Raw genomic sequence first — 13,327 nt, forward strand, 5'->3', positions numbered from 1 at the left:
GACTAAACTAACTTAAATTTCTCTCTACAGAACTCATGTACACCACAAGTACTCAATGACATAAGAACAGCCAATGTTCACAACCGACCTAGTTAATCTATATAATAGGAATATCTTTAAAACATCTCTGTACATTTATATCTTTCAAGATGAAAAATGTCGTCTTATGCGCAATTTATCTTTATCTATGATTGTTTCATGTTCATTTGACTATTTAAAATAGAAATCGTACAAAAGTCGTCTTCTCACTGATCGGTTTAAACGCATATTTGTTCAAACGGAAGAAGATACAGTCATCAAACAAATGTGAACCTAAGTAATTTATTTGCATAGTTGCAGAAGAATTCCAACCTTTTATCAATATATTTACACAACAATATAATTTGTTGTTGTCAACAGTTTGTCATACAGGCAGACTGATTTAAGTATACAATAATGTGATACTTGAATCTAGTGTTCGTCACGCCGCTTTTCTACATTTCTTATAGATAGACAGATAGATATATAGATAGTATTATTTAGCCTGAGTAGTTCATACTGTTCCGAAGAAAAAAAAATTAATTTTTTTTTGTAAGAATTAAGTTAATAAAAAAAATACAGTGATAACCAGAAAACTCTGGAAGAGGAAGACGACTTTTAGACTCAATTTGTGGCTTTAAAAGAACATTGAACATAAAACACAGTAATTGTACAGTGTAAACAGACCTAGTTAATGCATAAATGTCAAAACTGTTTGCTTTTTTACACCAAATGCATTTTATTATGCTAAAAAGTCGTCTTCCAATTTCAGAGTTTTCTGGTTATCACTGTATTTGGTCAAGATCGCCCTTAGAAAAGTGGCACAAAGCCAATGAATGTAAGGCAAGGAAAGTCATTTCAGTGGTGTACGCATTTTTTGTACTGCAGTGTACTGTCTTTGGGTTCTAATATAAACACAAGAGTAGGGGTGTCACAGCCTGACATGGGATCCATCTTTCAAATAAAAAATCAATGATTTATTCTGGTCATAGGAATTTATAACATAAATTATCAAAATTAAAAAAAACTTTAAGTTATTCCATTGATCTGCAGTTCATTCAGCCATTAAGTTTATCTTCAAATCTTGCGAGGCTTCCCAAGACGACTTAATGAAGTTAATGTTAAATTTCAACTTTATCATCCTTGTAGAATACTTTATGATCCTGGCTGGTAACTTTATATTCCCCGCTAACCCACATAATGCGCCCGACTGACAACTTTATAATCACACCTAAAAACACTTCAGAATGTATTCTGTCTAATATTGCCTTGTGTCTTAGAGTATTAATAGTGGGTCTAAGTTCAATTATATTCCAAACATAGAAATTAAGTGGATTTTAAATCTTAATGTATTTTTAAATTGATTAAGTTAAGAGTAAAAATAAATTGATTTCTTGCACTGCTCAATCTTGCCAGGTTACATGTAATAAATCTAGGTTCCGAGATAACTTGATTCTTAGTCTAATTTCAGTCTCACTGAATCTATCTCTCTAGCCAAAACTCCAGGCTCTATATCTCTAGCCAAAACTCAAGGCTCTATACACGTCCGTTTAAATCAACGTTTCATACATTACTCCTTTATTAATACAGGTGAATAGAACTCACCGGAATGGCCGGTCAGGGTAAACATGAACATAGATAAGATAGATAACGGAACATAGATAATAAAGATTGTATTAATCAATGGTAGCATATTTTATTACATACATTTGCTGCATAAAAAGGATATTTAGGAAATCAACGTTTTGGGAAGAAAACAGTTTCTATATCTGTATAAAAAGGGTGAAAGTAATGCATATAAATATTTGTTCTAAAACCTATTTGTTTAGATGTTCTGGCCCCCTTCCACCCTACCCTAGAGCTAAGGGACTGCCCAGTGTTTAATACTCCTCCACCAACTATAGTTCATCAGGTAAAACATGGAGAAAATACTTTTTGCCATTTATCAATTCCGACCTCTGTAAACTTTATTCTTTGTCCAAAATGTAAAAACCTAGGACAATTAAAGCAATTGGAACGAAGTACAGTTGGGCCCATACACCTTTGGAATAAGAAGGCGACATTTAAGCAATCTTATGTTTATTTGGTGTTTTTATAAAGCAAACACTTTTACTAGTAGCTTGAAAATAAACTTATCAAGTAAAAAAGTATTGTTTCCATAGATAAATAAATAAACATAGATAGCTTATGTACGCAAAATCACCAAGAATTGTACAGTCCGCGAACTCATATTTCTAGGCGTCAAAGTGTACTTCAATGATAAGCGGGGTGGTTTGGTGTTTTAATGGATTTCATTATTATTAAACCACTCAGGAGTGAATTTTATTTTGAGAATATCATATTGACGAGAACTGAAGAAGGACTAAACTAACTTAAATTTCTCTCTACAGAACTCATGTACACCACAAGTTCTCAATGACAAAGAACATCCAATGTTCACAACCGAGCTAGTTAATCTATATAATAGGAATATCTTTAAAACATCTCTGTACATTTATATCTTTCAAGATGAAAAATGTCGTCTTATGCGCAATTTATCTTTATAGAAGTAAATTCTCCATTGAACCCCCCTCCTCGAATACTGAACGAACACTGATGCATCTATTATTGTTTATAAAATCCCCCAAATAGAACTGGTTTCAATATGTACACAAAGTATACAAAACAGCAATTGACTTTCCTTGCCTTACATTCATTGCACAAAGCTTTCTGAATTTATTTTCTAAATTTGGTTATAAAAATATTGTTTTAGAAACCCGAACCTGAAGCCGCGGCCGCAGAATATTCAGTTACAGGTAAAAATGATTTTTTTGTGCAACATTTTTTTTTGAATTATTATAAATTCAGAACAACAGTATTTGAAACATTACAGAGCAATAATTCCTGCAATCAATTTCTATGCAAAGTGCAGATTTTTGTACTTTTTTCAGGTTTTTTTAAACTGCAGTTATTGTATCTAATGAATAAAAATTAATTCACAAAAAAACTATAAAAAACTACAAAATTCTGTTTTTTAGGAACTGGAGTTTGGTTCTATCCTGGTTTACTTACCATCATTCTTTCCGTATTTTTGCTGTAAACAAATAAAAAATAAACAACATGATATGACGCAAAAAAGATGATATTACGAAAAAAAAGATGATATTACGCAAAAAAAGATGATATTACGCAAAAAAATCAACCAGTGAGAAAATAGGGCAGAATCGTTAACAATAGACATATTTAAGTAGAGTATACTACTTTGACTTTTTCAAAAGTACATAAAATTTCCTATTCTTAGTATTATATTAATATGTACAAATTTAATGATTTCTTTTTGTACATGATCCCCTGTACATAGCCTTAATTTGTTGTACAAATAACTACCAGTTAATGTATTATTGTGATAACTTATATCTTTTTTTCTGTTTAATTTAAATATAAATATGTGATTTATTTACGGAATTTATTTGTCTATGAATATTTTTTACAGTTCTTGATTTTCCCCTCTTCTTTTTTCGAAAACGGAGACAAACTACATAGAAATAGTCTTGATTATAAAAAGGTGGTAAATGAAATGGTATTTTTTTAAGCAAAAATATTAGAATATCAAATGCCGAATGATCAAAAATCTTAAAATGATCTAAAAAATGTACGCTAAATAGTTAGGACAACTATTATTTTTGCAAAAATATCATACAATTTTACAATAAAGTTAATTTTAAAGTTTAAGGTATTCTTAAACATATTTTTATGATAAAACGTCTGTAAAATGCAAGCTCTCTCTTTCACGCAATCTATTTTTTCCTCTTTCTCTTCTCCTCTATTTTCTTCTCTTCTCCTTTCTTCTCTTCTCTTCTATTTTCTTCTCTTCTCTTCTATTTTCTTCTCCTTTCTTCTCTTAATTTTTTCTTCTCCTTTCTTCTCTTATCGTCTCCTCTTTGTTTTCTCTTTCTTGTTGACATTTAACCGGTTTTGAGATGAAAAATGCAGTACGATCCGTTGTTATGATTTTTCTCTGATTTGTTTACATTTCTAGCTTGTAGACCTAATTGAAATGTACTGCGTTTGTACTCCATAATTATGCATTTGATCATTTGGCATTTGATGTTTTGATATTTTTGCTTTTTTAATCCTTACTTTCCACTGCAAATACCTTAATTTTTATACTTTTTATACCCCCCCCCCCCCTACTCAATCATTGTTAATTTGTGAGGAAACCGACCTTTAAAACTGCGTACAATCCCTTTATTAGCGGTATATATCCCTGTAGGCTAGTACAGTGGTCCCTAAAATTAGATTTATATTGTTCGATATCAATTCAAGTCCCTAGGGACGTCTTTTATTTCGAATCTAGAGTAAAAGTAGAAAACTATATAATTAGTTTACACTCCCTGTAAATGGACTTACATTGTAAATCAGTTATGTCAACGTCGTTCTTCTTTCTTACATTATTTTGGAGCCCATGTATATTTGTAGAAACTTATGAATATAAAAATCTTTAGTTAAATTGAAAATCTCAAAATATTTGTAACCATTTAAAGTCTCTTTGTTTTTAACGAATTTTCTTAAATACATTTTTAAAATCTAATATACAACACTAACTCGCTGAGATACTTACAATTATAAAGTCAAAAACAAAGACAATACGTTCCTTAACACCTTGTACCGCTCCAAGGATAAAATCGATTAAAGAAATCAAATGATAAAGAAATCAATTAATAAATCAATATTACACGTTTAAAGAAATCAATTGATAAAGCAATATTACACACGTTTAAAGAAATCAATTGATAAAGCAATATTATACACACCTTTAAAGCAATAATATATATGTTTAAAGAAATCAATTGAAAAGGCAATATTACATACGTTTAAAGAAATCAACTGACAAAGCAATATTACATACGGCTAAAAAATCCTTTGATCCTTGTATTGATCATGTATTGAGTCGAATCACTATATCTTTGCAACCAATTGGTGTAAACATTTGATATTTCAAACTTATATGATTTGATCCAACAGAATCCTAATTTTAACATAGTTTGTGACAAAGACTCAGTTTCTTTGAACCTGTAAAATTGTTAGGAAGTGTTTGAACTATAATTCTTATTTCTCCTTTGTTGAGTTTAAACACTATGCTCCACAATGCAAACTAAACAGAGCGGAACCAGCTGAACCATGGCTTTCCAGGCATTTCAGACCTTTTAAGAGACTGTTCACTTAATTAAAAGAAATCCTCCAATTAAACAACGGTTGCATCTAACACTCCTGTATGCCGAGTCCATTAGCGCCTGATCCAATCAGGGTTCAGTCATGTGTTTGTTGTCTATTCTGAACCAATAGAAATAGTATGGCGGTAACATCTATCTTTCTATCATTCTCATTATTCAATTAGAGATATGAATCCTTCAATCGGCGCTATCAGTAAATGGAAATATTTACTTCTACTGAAACTATAGTGCTAGAGCTTTGGTCTAAGGAAGATATACTCATTTTTTCAGAGACAATGAAGAACTATACATTAATTTTATTTTCATTGATACTTTAATAAGATGGGAAATGTGAATTGGACCTGTAGTAGCTCTTTAAAGGCAACAATTCTAGAAATTATACCGACTTGGAGTCCCTTTAACATTTATAAATCTAACTTTTGTTTACAAAATAAAGGGACCGTCCACTTGTTTGGGTAATTTCATGGTAAACTAAACAGCCTATTAGCTGTTAATTGGTATTAGTCTTACTTTTCAAAGAAACATTATACTAGACGTTTTTTAGCAACAGCAGCCCAAACAAATTTAAATTCATCATATTTCAATGCCATTATGTGTTAGCTATTATATTCTAAAATATGAAAACTTTTTATATTTAAGTTAGCAATAAATTTACGTTTTTCGTATTAAAACGTACATGTAACCTGTATATACAAAAACGACGTTCTCTACGACAATCAACTAATCATTACGCAATTTCGGTTAGTACATTCAACTCAGTGTTCGATGTAAATAAATATACATCTTAATTGCAAGTTGCAATGATGCATATGTGAGTAATCCAAAATAGTTTATTTTTTAAACTTTCACAGCAGGATGGGAGGCACCCCTCAATAAAATAATCTTAATTTCCACTATAACTTAAAATTTAATTTTTATCTCCTTGTGTTGTATATTTTGTATTCTAATTTCAATCTCCACTATGCATATTTTGTATTCTAATTTTAATCTCCACTATGTATATTTTGTATTCTAATTTCAATCTCCACTATGAATATCTTGTAATCTAATTTCAATCTCCACTATGTATATCTTGTAATCTAATCTTAATCTCCACTATGTATATCCTGTAATCTAATTACAATCACCACTATGTATATCTTGTAATCTAATTTCAATCTCCACTATGTATATCTTGTAATCTAATTTCAATCTCCACTATGTATATCTTGTAATCTAATTTTAATCTCCACAATCACATATACATATGTTTAACTTTTAATCTAAATTTTATCTCACTATGCATATTTTGTTATCTAATTTAATCTCCACTACAGTTTTTAATCTATTTCTATGGCCCGGGCACTTTAATCAATTTATCTAACTGTTATTGTATCCGAGTGAAAGCTTCTGTGACCGTTTGTGGTAAAACGTCCACCCTTACATTAATTAATCATGTTTATTCTGTTTATCTATCCATCTATCTATCCATCTATATATCTATCTATCTATCTACCCATCTATATATCTATCTATCTATCTATCTATCCATCTATATATCTATCTATCTATATCTATCTATCTATCTATCTATCTATTTTTATATGTATATCTACACATATATATGTTGTATTTTGATTTTAATAAGTTAAAATTTTTTATCCTTTTCAAACTCAAAATTACAGAGGGAGCTATGAGAGCCCCCCCCCCCTCTGGATAAGTGAAAATTTTGATTTCCCGGGGCGGATACAGGATTTAAGTGAGAGGGGGGCAAGATTTTTTAGGAACAAAAAAATTCATAATTAGGAACAAAAAATCGCGACGCTGGCGAAAATTATTTTTGACTTAAAAGACTCAAAAAGAGTCAAAATTAATGACTAAAGACTAAAAAACTAGATTTTTAACTTTTCACACATTATAGTTTAATAAGACATATATTTTTCCTGTTTTGCACTAGGGTTCCTTTCCCTTAAGCATGCTATTGAGAAGCTATTCTGAAAATAGGAACAAAAAATTCCAAATTAAGGGGGGGGGGCTACGTCCCTCCCTGAATCTGTCAGGTGGGGGGCGAATTTCCCCCCGCCCCCCCCTGTATTCGCCACTGCCACCAACGAAAAATCTACCCTTATACAAATTCCATTATCATTTTCTGCATTTACCTTCTTCTATAAATGTTCTTGGCTGTCCTCGTTTAACCTTCTTGTACTTATTTGTAACCATCATTTTTTCATCTGTCAGTTTTTTTTTCCTTTATTTTGTTTAAACTAAAACTCAAGACCATTTCCGAATGCTCTAGTGTTCTTATCCCTATATCGTTGCAATCTGATGGTGTTAAAGCTTTTATAAACTTTTAGTTTTTGATTTTGCAGAATTCAAAGTCTGAAATAACAAATTTCTATTTAAGATATATGTATAAGTGAGAATAAAGTTAACGACCATTAGACCCTTCGTTAACGATTGTATTCGACCTTTTTTAGACAAAATACATTTTTTTGGTCAGAAACCCCTTAACGATCAGAAAAAAATTAGATTAGAATTATTCAGGGTTTTTCTCTCGATAAAAAAAAACACATTGAAGACAACATTCATAAACTTATCTTACTATAATAATTTGAAATTTATCTTCATATGAATACCCCTCATATAAGTGAGAATACCCCCCCCCCCTTAACTCAGTCCCCCGACTATTTGCTCTCATTACTAAACTATCTAACCATTCTGCAAACCACAATTAATGTAACATAACACTCTTATTTCTTGGTAGTCACCAGACACCTCCTCAACCCCCGCCCCTCCCCAGGTATAAATGGTCTGATTATGGTTGAGTTGGTACATATAATATATAACATACTGAATATTCATAATCTGCAATATTAGAGAAACATAAAGGGACTTTATACTAAAGAGGTTGCAGAAAAATAAACGGACTTTTATACTATAGAGGTTGCAGAAACAAAGGGACTTTTATATTAAAGAGGTTGCAGAAACATAAAGGGACTTTTATATTAAAGAGGTTGCAGAAACATAAAGGGACTTTTATATTAAAGAGGTTGGCAGAATCATAAAGGGATTTTTATATTATAGAGGTTGCAGAAACATAAAGGGACTTTTATATTAAAGAGGTTGCAGAATCATAAAGGCACTTTTATAATATAGAGGTTGCAGAAACATAAAGGGACTTTTATCCCTGTAGAGGTTGCAAAAGCTTAAAGGGACTTTTATACTATAGAGGTTGCAGAAACTTAAAGGGACTTTTATACTATAGAGGTTGCAGAAACTTAAAGGGACTTTTATAATATAGAGGTTGCAGAAAAATAAAGAGACTTTTATACTATGACGTCATACACGGATTCTATCTATCTATCTATAAGACATTTTCTGAACATTGGAGTGCATCGAGAGTAAGCAACCTTATTATACAACCTTGGTCTAGATAAATTCCAGTCTTCTATTAATTTTAATTTTGGGTGTAAAATTTATTATTTATATTAAGATGTTTTATTCAAAGTTGGCAAAATTGGTTTAGATACAGGTCTAATATTCTTAATGTTATGTTTAGATACAGGTCTAATATTCTTAATGTTATGTTTAGATACAGGTCTAATATTCTTAATGTTGTGTTTAGAAACAGGTCTAATATTCTTAATGTTATGTTTAGATACAGGTCTAATATTCTTAATGTTATGCAAATAATGGAAATTCCCCAAGTTCTGGGAAAAGAGTGTAAAATGTTTTAATTGGACTGACCATATTCTTTAATCTACATTTAGCACTATTTTTATCGTTTTAGACCTGGAAATACCTTTCTATCTACATATATTTATCTTACTATCTATCTATCTATATATATTTATCTATCTATCTACATATATTTATCTAACTATCCATCTATATATCTATCTATCTACATATATTTATCTAACTATCTATCTATCTATATTCTATCTATCTATCTATCTATCTATCTATCTATCTATCTATCTATCTGTCTGTCTATTTATCTATCTATGTTATAATCTGTTTTGATCCAACAATCTATGTTTCTGAAATAATATTTTCCCCAGAAACTTTATTTAATGCAATTTAATAATCAACTGAAAAATAAAAATCATACAATAAATAAGAAATTAATGTTGAAAAATATAAAACAACTAAAAATTGAATGAAGTTTAAAATTAAACATTCAATAATGACTAATTTAAAACCCTACCAAAAAGTCAGCAAAGCTTTATTATCAATATGATTTTCATGTCATGTTGTTTATGTCCAATTCTTTAAAAGGTTTAAATACCCCTCCTTAAACAAGCCGTCCCCCCTCCCCCTCACCCCGATTTACGCAAAAGTTCGTGGATCGACCCCCACCACTACTCTTTACACATACATCTAAACAGTTTGTTTTTATTCTTTGTGACAGAAACAATCTCAAGAAATAATAATTGTCTTAAAACATTTTTTTAAAGCGAATATTTGCAAATTATCTTTTTTCCATCACATAATCTGAGTTCGTTTCCCTTATGTCCATTTGACAGCCCAAATTTTTATTTTCTTGTGATTTTTTACAAAATGTTTAAAAATTTTTTTTATCGATTTTGATGGTAATTATGTAGTTAGAACTGACGAGGGTCAACCCAAACCGAAATATATTTTCAATAAATGTGGAACTAACATCTACTTTTTTACTCTACAGAGGTTTGGTCCATCACCATCACCGAATTTTAAATGTTACGTATCTATTTTTTCATTTATGATATTATTTCTTTATATAAATAGAAAACATAATTAAATCATGAAATATTTTGACTTAAGCAAATTCATAAATGTTTTTTACAAAAGTTATAGATTAAAAAAAAATAAAAAAAAAAACTAAACACTGTCCAGTCTGGACTACCCAGTGTAAAATCGACCCAGCACGTTTTATGCAACATAAATGTAGCCTGGCAAGATCACAGGAACCTTCACATAAACTTTTTAAAAAGTGCATTGAAATAAAAGAAATGTCTGTAAACTTCATTATACTTTTGGTCTTTTGGTCCCCCAGCTTTGTTGCCACATTAACAAATGTCTTAAACGGCACTTGTGTCCTCGTCTGTGTGGTTACTTGTGGTCCCAATGGCATGTGTAGAGTCCTTTGTGTTGTTATCTGACAACCCAATGGCACTTGTCTGGTTTACTCTGCTTTGATTTGACGACTCAACGGCACTTGTCTGATCCCCTGTGCTGGTATTTAACGACTCAATGGCCCCTGTTTTCTCCAATGTGCTGTTATTTGACAACCCAATGGCACTTGTATGCTGCAATGTGTTGTTAACCTTCTTCAGTTTTTTGCCTCTTTTGGCCTTTGTCTAAAAAATAAAAATAGTTTTTTAACTTAAAATAAAAAAGTAAATGTAAATGTATTTTAATGGTTGGCAAGTAAAAAGTTGAATTGACTGGCTTAATGTTTAATTTGTTTCTTTAAAAAATTATTTGACCTCCCACCAACCAAAAAAAAAACGAAGTGACAAGTTCCGATTTTTTTCTTTTCTTACTGGAATAATTTTTAAAATCATCGATAAGATAAAAAGTTATTTTTTAACATAAAATTGTATTTACAACTTCTTCTTTGCAGCTTTGCAAAAAAAAAAAAAATAACGTTTTCGGGAAAAAAAAATAATTATGAATAAAATTTATCAATAGTGGATTTAAATTTTTAGGCAATTTTATTGATGATCAACTTAAAAACATAAAATTACATAAATTTTTTTTTGTACTTTTAAATAAATAAAACTAAAAAAAATACCTTGACATTTTGAAAATCTGTTGAGAAAGCTTGCTTCTCCTTGTATTTTATTCTGTCACCTCTGTAAACCAATTCTGCTTTCAGAATACAATGATTGTATTCGTATCCGTCTATTCTTGTTATTGCTGCTGCAGTGTCAGACTCATTACAATAGTTTACATACACAGTACTGGCATCTTCATCCAAGCGTATATCTGAAACATCATTTTTAATAATTTAAATTTTTTTAATTTAGCTTTTTAAAGCTGCAATTTGAGAAATTCCAAATTGGGAGCTTACATTTTGTTAAAATGTACTATGGTAAAATGCAAATGGAAAAAACTGAATTTGGAAAATTGCATTTGAGCAAAGCAAATTTGGTAAGAAGTTATTTGGGAAAATCTAAGTTGGGCAATTCCATTTATGGAAAGCGTATTTTGGAAAATTACAGTTTGGGAAAAGGAAATTTTGTAAAAAATCCAACATAAGAAATTCGAGTTCGGGAAAGTTTAATTTTGAAAAATTGAATTTAGAAAAGTGCAATTTGGGAATTTCCAATTATGGAAAAATCCAAGAAAAGTGCAATTTTTAAAAATCAGATTCGGAAAAACTGAATTTGGTAAAGTATGAAACACCTGATATTTTCCCAAAGGACTTTAGCATATTTTCTAAGTCAGACTTCTTAGTGTTTACAGGCACGTTGCTTAGTCTGATTTCATGATTAAAAGGCATCTTTTCCAAAGCTTGAATTTTGGAATTTTGGAAGAATTTCGTCATTTCTTCATTCTCACAACACTCTGTATGTGGCCCACTTGGTGAACATGATCCCTGGATAGTAAAAAAGTAAAATTTTTAAGTTTTAGGTTTTAAAACTTTTCATTTTAGTCTTCAATCACATTTTCCCAGGGACTTAAACAGGGGTCAGAATAACCTATTTTATACGCAATTTTTGAGTGATGTTTTAGAATAACTTTTTCCATTACAATGTGTAATGTGACTCGTGAGAACTAATCTCTTTGTTTTGTTGTACAAGCTGTACAATACATAAGAAATTGAACATAATGTGTGAATATTCTCTCTCCCCCCGCTCCTTACTGTACTGCAGGGACACAGCAAGTGCACAATGAAAATAGACCCATTTTACTTAATTAATGATTTATTAAGTGTCTGCAGGTAAAACTTTTTACTTTGTAACAACCTAAATTACACATAAGTATTGCTATAAAGTCGTCTTCCTATTTCACAGTTTTCTGGTTATCACCGTATTTGAATAAAATCGCTGCTGAAGCTTTGAAAAAATTCCAAAAAATGACTAAGATATATTCGAAAAATCTTAAACGTACATTTTCTTAAAATCGACCACTTTATACGAATATTCCCTGATTCAATATAAGGAAATTGATAATCAAAATTGGTTTAATTAAAAATACAATTTCTCTTACAGTCTTTTTTTATTCGATAGTCTAATATGTTCTCTAAAATATAAAAGTTGTCGACCTAAACTGTTCAGTAAAAACAGCATATTAAGTGCATAGTGCAATGAAAAACTATCTATCTATCTATCTATCTATCTATCTATCTATCTATCTATCTATCTATCTATCTATCTATCTATCTATCTATCTATCTATCTATCTATATATATATCTATCTATCTATCTATCTATCTATCTATCTATCTATCTATCTATCTATCTATCTATCTATCTATCTATTTATCTATTTAACTATCTATGTTATAATCTGTTTTGATCCAACATCTATGTTTTCTGAAATAATATTTTCCCCAGAAACTTTATTTAATGCAATTTAATAATCAACTGAATAATAAAAATCATACAATAAATAAGAAATTAATGTTAAAAAATATAAAACAACTAAAAATTGAATGAAGTTCAAAATTAAACATTCAATAATGACTAATTCAAAACCCTACAAAAAAGTCAGCAAAGCTTTATTATCAATATGATTGTCATGTCATGAATTATGTCCAATTCTTTAAAAGGTTTAAATAGCCCTCCTTAAACAAGCCGTCCCCCCTCCCCTTCACCCCGAGTTCGTGGATCGACCCCCACCACTACTCTAGTCTTTACACATACATCTAAACAGTTTGTTTTTATTCTTTGTGACAGAAACAATCTCAAGGAATAATAATTGTCTTAAACATTTTTTTTAAAAGTGAATATTTGCAAATTATCTTTTTTCCATCTCATAATCTGAGTTCGTTTCCCTTATGTCCATTTGACAGCCCAAATTTTTCTTTTGAATAATCTTTTTTGTTTGTTTATTTTCTTGTGATTTTTTGCAAAATGTTAAAAAAAAAATTTTATTTTATGGTAATTATATAGTTAGAACTGAC

The 13,327-nt window shown here is 30.1% G+C and overlaps 2 protein-coding genes across 3 annotated transcripts in view; one reads left to right on the top strand and one right to left on the bottom strand.

The window, feature by feature from the left end:
* Nucleotides 1–3,786, top strand: part of LOC111706159 (uncharacterized) — a 17,601-nt gene extending 13,815 nt beyond the window's left edge. Inside the window, exons 6-8 of one of the 2 annotated variants that reach the window (XM_023478946.1) lie at nucleotides 1,848–1,930; nucleotides 2,771–2,813; nucleotides 3,036–3,786. In XM_023478946.1, the coding sequence (XP_023334714.1) occupies nucleotides 1,848–1,930; nucleotides 2,771–2,813; nucleotides 3,036–3,097 (188 nt within the window). In that variant the 3' untranslated portion in view covers nucleotides 3,098–3,786. The remainder of the gene's footprint in view (nucleotides 1–1,847; nucleotides 1,931–2,770; nucleotides 2,814–3,035) is intronic. The other variant, XM_023478947.1, reaches the window with a different exon arrangement.
* Nucleotides 3,787–10,144: 6,358 nt separating this feature from the next.
* On the bottom strand, nucleotides 10,145–11,797 carry LOC111706153 (uncharacterized). The gene is made up of 3 exons (XM_023478936.1): nucleotides 11,604–11,797; nucleotides 10,990–11,183; nucleotides 10,145–10,552 (listed from the first exon to the last, which is right to left on the bottom strand). Exons 1-3 carry the CDS (start codon nucleotides 11,743–11,745, stop codon nucleotides 10,274–10,276), a joined length of 615 nt encoding a protein of 204 aa, XP_023334704.1. The 5' UTR covers nucleotides 11,746–11,797; the 3' UTR covers nucleotides 10,145–10,273.
* Nucleotides 11,798–13,327: the final 1,530 nt, after the last annotated feature.

This window comes from Eurytemora carolleeae, unplaced genomic scaffold, assembly GCF_000591075.1.
Source record: "Eurytemora carolleeae unplaced genomic scaffold, Eaff_2.0 scaffold575, whole genome shotgun sequence".
Taxonomy (NCBI): domain Eukaryota; kingdom Metazoa; phylum Arthropoda; class Copepoda; order Calanoida; family Temoridae; genus Eurytemora; species Eurytemora carolleeae.